At 19.0% G+C, this 6,012-nt stretch overlaps 2 protein-coding genes across 2 annotated transcripts; one reads left to right on the forward strand and one right to left on the reverse strand. All coding sequences in view use genetic code 6, as the record gives it.

The window, feature by feature from the left end:
* Positions 1-425: 425 nt before the first annotated feature.
* On the reverse strand, positions 426-3,751 carry TTHERM_000488179 (transmembrane protein, putative; the record flags this gene model as incomplete). Its single annotated transcript, XM_012797798.1, has 15 exons — positions 426-774; positions 1,023-1,112; positions 1,190-1,282; positions 1,352-1,441; positions 1,671-1,760; positions 1,867-1,956; positions 2,017-2,100; positions 2,240-2,329; positions 2,514-2,603; positions 2,668-2,757; positions 2,877-2,966; positions 3,111-3,200; positions 3,268-3,360; positions 3,578-3,627; positions 3,680-3,751. 15 exons carry the CDS (start codon positions 3,749-3,751, stop codon positions 426-428), a joined length of 1,551 nt encoding a protein of 516 aa, XP_012653252.1.
* Positions 3,752-4,475: 724 nt separating this feature from the next.
* TTHERM_00488180 (hypothetical protein) lies at positions 4,476-5,072 on the forward strand (the record flags this gene model as incomplete). Its single annotated transcript, XM_001016793.1, has 1 exon — positions 4,476-5,072. One exon carries the CDS (start codon positions 4,476-4,478, stop codon positions 5,070-5,072), a length of 597 nt encoding a protein of 198 aa, XP_001016793.1.
* Positions 5,073-6,012: the final 940 nt, after the last annotated feature.

A 6,012-nucleotide genomic window follows, 5' to 3' on the forward strand; every position in this document is an offset into this window, starting at 1 on the left:
ACTAAAATCTATTTGAATTACATAATTAAATATATTTACTAATTGTTCAAAATAAATAAAATGTATTAAATTCTAAAAATTTATATCTAAACATTTTTAAAAATACATTTGATGTAAATAAAATAAGTAACTAGACATTCATTTTATGTTGAGTGGAAATGAATTAATTTAATTTATAATTTCTTATTTACATACTTACTAACATAACATATGTAATGCTTTCAAATTATTATTTGTTGTAACCTTAAATATTTATTTAATTTAATTAAATCTTTATATTATTTTCAAATGCAAATCTTAATTACTCGAAAATAAAATAGTTAAAAAATATTAATATTCTATTCACACATAAATACCATTTTAATATCTCATTTAATATACTTAATTAATTTTTTAAAAATGTAAGTAAAACAATATCGATAACTTCAATGAAAAATATTGTTCAATAAGCAAAATATAATTTTATGCTTTTTGAGTTTTTAAGCTTATTAGTAAACAAAATTAAAATTTTTTAATTATATATCATGCATGCATATGCCATTTTTTTAATTATGCTTATTCAGACTAAATTTTTATTTATTAATAATAAAAATTATTTTTGATTAAAAATAAAAATTTACTAACATTAAAATATATTAAATGAAATATAAAAATATTTAATTATTCTAATAAAATGCTTGTTACTCAAAAAACAAAGATAGATGAGAAAGACAGCTAAGATTAATTAAAAAGTGACCAAGGCTTGAGATAAACTCTTTGCTAAATACTTAATTACTTATTTTAGAAATAATAAATAAAATGAATTTATAAAAAATTAATTAAATACTATGAATTAAAAATAAAAATTAATTAATTGAAAAGTATGAAATAAATTTAGTTATATGAGTATAAAAGATATTTTCTAGATAAAATAAATTAACATTTTATTTTTAAAGTAATCTAAAATTAGCAGCGATAAATGAATTTTTTACATTAAAATTAAATTTACTTTATATTAACTATTTTAAAATTTCTGATTTTACCTTAAGTCAAAAGAAAACTTTCTCAGTTTAGTTGTTTTTTCTAATTTAAAAATTCCATTCTAATTTTCACTAACATACTATTTATTCCAACTATTTATTTTTAAAGAAGAAAAAAATTATCAAAAATAATTTATCTTTAAAATATAATAAAATGAAAATTAAAACACTTTTTTAAATTAAGATGTAAATGTTCTAGAGCAGATCCTTCAACCAAAGCCGAGCACATATTTGCTAAGTCTGTCATGTTAACCATATTATCTCTTTAAAATAATATTAATAAATTAAAATACTTATAGAATAAAATTAACTTCATGTAATTAATTAGTTACGAGAGAAATAGATGTAAATCATTCAGATTTTTGCATTTTGAAATATTCTAACCTAAAGCTGTTGTCCCTAAAGATCCAATATTGTTGTTGCTTTTGTTATATTTAAAATAATAAAAAACTTATTCATAAATAAATTCAAAACAAACAAAATGTTGTTTGAAGAAATAATTTAAAACGCAAAAGTGTTTTTATAAAAAAAATAAATAAATAAAATTAAGAAAAATAATGACATAAGGACAAATTTCGTTTAATAAGAATAATATCGATTTCATTTCTTCAAATTAATAAAATATGTTTTTACATAAATAAAGTTATTTACCTCAAATGAAGATATAAATAAGAAAGATTATTGCATTAGCTAATACTTTATGCTAAATTAGATAAGCCATCATTTCCAATTTAATTTCGCCTTTTTTATTAGAAGAAAATGATAAGTTTTAATTTAGTAAGTAAGCAAGAATTAATTAACTTAAAATAATTAAATTTAAAATTTTATAAAATAAAATAATTTATACTCGAGTATAAGAGATAACTTTTAAAGATTTAATAATTTAGCTATTAAAGATCCTAAACTTTATGCTGCCTACTACCCTATTTATGAATCACTTTATTATTTAGTAATAAAAATAAATTAAAAACAATTAATTAATTGTAAATTATTTTACTTAAGATCCATTTTTAAATGAAAAATATTAGAACAATTTTATAGTCCTAAGCATAATCCAGTTAAATCTTTGATTTCATTATTGCTATTTAAATAAATTTTTTAATTTATGAATTAAAATATTGTTTTAGATTTATTTTTTAAAGAGAAATTTGATTAAAAATTGTTAAGTAACTTTTAAGTTGAAATTTAAATAAATAAATAAATAAATAAAGTAATTTAACCTCATATCCATATCTAAAATTTAGAGTTGATAGCAGTTTTATAGCGCAGAGCCTAAGAATGAAACTCCATTTTCAGTATAGCCCAATCCACTTTTTAAAATAATTTATTGTATTTGTAATTAGTTCATTTTAAAATAATAAAATAAAATATTACTACAAAGAAAATATAAAAATTTTAAATCATTTTATTATTGTAATCTTCAAATATAAAAAACAAAGATAGTTAGAAAATTGTTTAATTAAAAAAATTATTTCAATATTTGTATTTTTATACCTAAGACCAAGAGTTAAGATTTGAAGATTTGAGCAATCTTTTAAATAGCTACATAAATTGGCAAGACCCTCGTCTTTAATTGCATTATGACTAATATTTAAAAAAATAATTATTAGTTTTATTATAAGTAATTTATATATATAAAATTGATTACGATAATTTTAGATCTAAATGCTCGAGTTTCTTTAGTTTGGACAAACAAGAACCTAATGATGTAGCTGATTATGGTTATAAATGGTTAGCCCTTTTTAAATATTAGATTAGATTGAAGATTTAATAAGCTAAATTTCTTAGTTTGTAAATATTAAATTTAAGATTATTTACTATAAACGAAAATACCAATTAAGATATAAATTAATTTACCTTACAAAAAGTTTTAAATATGACAGAGCAGTACATTTTTCTAAAGAAAGACTCAAATTATTTAATCCTTTATCATCAACGGAGCAATAACTTTTAATTTAAATTATAAAAATCAATAATCCTAACTAAAATATTATGAAATAAATTTGAATAAAATATGTAACTTTACTAAGAAATTTAAATTTAAAGTAAGATTTTTGTAATTATCTAAAGATAAGCTAAAAATATATATACTCTATATCTATTATCAAAGATTAAAGATGAGTGCATTGTTATAAACCTTAACTTATCTTTGATATTTCATCAGGACCAATTTATTTTTGTCTTTTAAAAATTAGTAGATTTAATTTTTTCATATTATAAAAAATAATATTGAAGTTAGATTAAATACTCTTAAATATCAATATTTAAAATAGATAGATTTTCGCAGCGAGATAATGCAGTAGCTAATTCAGAAACATTCTCTTAACTTAATAAACAATCCCTTTTATTATAAAATAATAAATAAATTTTCTTTTGTTAATTACTTTAATAATAAGAAACTCAATGTTAAAAAATGTATTTTCAAAGTCAATTCAATAATTAAAATTTTGAAGAAATTATATTTTAAAGTTATAATTTGATAATCAGAAAAGTTACTTGTATTTAAGTAAATAAGTAAGTACTTTGATAAAGTTTTAAATTAATATAAAAATTTTTACTTAAAATTAAGACTGATTCTTTAATGACCTTTCAAATTAGAGTTAACAAACTTTTTTTTTAATAAAAATGTTTTAAATGTGACTGATTATTAAATTTATAACTTATTGGAAGTCTTCAAATGACTTATCATATTGAATATCGTTTTTTATTTTTCTACAAGAAATGATCCCCATTTTTTAATTAAAATATTCAAAATATTTCAAATAATAATTAATTCTGTAGAAATATATTATGAAAATAAATAAAAAATAGTTATTACTAAGAGTAAATAAAATAAATAGATCAATTATTCAAATCAAAATTTAGTATATTTTATATTTAAAATATATTATCTTATTTATTAATTGATAATTCTAATTTATTAAGTGTGGGTGCCAATTCGTTTTTATTATTAAAAAATTGATTTTATTCTTAAAGTGAAACTAAAATTTATTTCTTTGTTAATGTAAAAATTCATAATAGCACCCTCCTTGAAGAAACTGTAAAATATTAATGAAAAGTGATAGTTTATCAAAAATATGATGAGCTACAAATGAATTTTCGATAACCTGACATTTTTATAGTAACAAAATTAAAAAGGGTACATGAATATTTAATTTGTTTTTTTTTTAAAACTACAAAAATAAATCCTTTCTTCCATCAATTTATTTTTTATTTTAAAATAAAATATTTATACATTTATTAATACTTTTATGATTAATTTCTATTATTCAAAAATAATAAATTTAGAAACATAGAATATTAAAGCATTAAATCAATTATTTTATTTGTATTAAAAGTGATTTGCATATTTTAAATCAGCAAAGTCACTATACTTAAATTGATAGTAGAAGAATTGAATCTAATTTGTTAATATATAATTTAAATTAGTTTGAAAAAATAATTATAAATAAATAAATGAGTAAACTTTTGTTTAGCATTTTTGTCTTTTTTTAGTTAGCAAGCAAAGTGCTTGCAGACGTAGATATTAAAATTTACAATCTTAAATACAGAATATCTGTTTAAGGTTGGCTTACTGAGTTCTAACCTTAGCAGGATGGATTTGATGTATGCCTTTAACTAGAGGGAGCATGTTGTTTTTTTTATAACTAAACAATTACACCAACATTAACAACTTTTAAGGGGTAAAAAGCTATCCAATTTTAGGGAAAAGCTTAAGGATATTCACCTTAAAATTGCTATAATAACCAACTAACTATCTTAGTTATCGGATCGAATGGGGACTAAGATCTTACTAGCACAGTTGGATAATACACCTATGTTTCAGACATAAATAGTTCTACTGGATAATTGTATGAAGGTGCTAAATTTTAGTTTGTGCTTGATATAGATGATCAGCAAAGTCTTTATGTGATTAAGCTACCTTGTCTTTCCAACACTTACGGGGATAATAGCTCATATAATTAGCTGCAAGTATTGTTGCCATCTACAACACTATCACAAATCAAATAAGTGTCACTAATAGCTCTATTAATAGTCTTTTCAATACTTTGATCATCACATAAATTCTAAATTTTAGCTTATGCTTGATGTTAATGAGCAAAACATCCTTTAAGCAATTAAACTGAATATTCTTATATTTTTTAAGATGATAAAATATATTTCTTCAAGTAGTTTTAGCAAATTCTACTTCAGCTTATAAAATATAAATTATTGTAATCTTGTCAGTTATTGTTTGTTGTTTGTTTTTTTGTTTAATATTAAAATGAACTAACTTAAATAACTAAAAGAAATTTTGATAACAATAGCAGAACTCAGTGAATATAGCATAATTTATTCCACAAATATAATTTTTAACTTATTTTAGAGTTTTCGCATTTATTAATTTGATTGATTTCATTTTTTCATTTAATTTAAATTATAGTTTGTAAAAAATCTACAAAAAAATTAATTCATTGTTTTTGCTTGCTAATTCATTAACTGTTTTAAATTAATTATTTTTTGCTTTCTAAATACATTTTGAAATAAATGCTTAAATAAAGATATTTTGTAAAATAATTTATAACACTCTGATAATGTTTATATTTATATTTGAATTAAATATATTAAAAATTAATATTTTAAAGGATAAATAAATAAAATATTTTTCTAAATGATTTACTTAAAATTTTTGTTTAAAAATATTTATTCAAAAATGTTGATAATTTAATTATTATCTTGTTTGAGAAAATAAAATAAAGGTTAAGTTCTACTAATTAATAAATTAATATGGATTATATAGGTTTAATTGGTTTATAAGTAAATTAAATGATCAATATGAATATTGATTTGAATGTAAATCAATTAGAAAATTTAATAATTAATCAAATAGGTTCTATCTAGATTTACTAATCTTTTTACAATTTTTAGATTAAATAGAATAACAGATAGATAGTTATATATTTAGACAACAAAGCGTCTTTAAAAGCTATCTTACACCTCATTTTTATCTATA

The sequence above is a fragment of the Tetrahymena thermophila genome (genome assembly GCF_000189635.1).
Source record: "Tetrahymena thermophila SB210 genomic scaffold scf_8254636, whole genome shotgun sequence".
Taxonomy (NCBI): Eukaryota; Ciliophora; class Oligohymenophorea; order Hymenostomatida; family Tetrahymenidae; genus Tetrahymena; species Tetrahymena thermophila.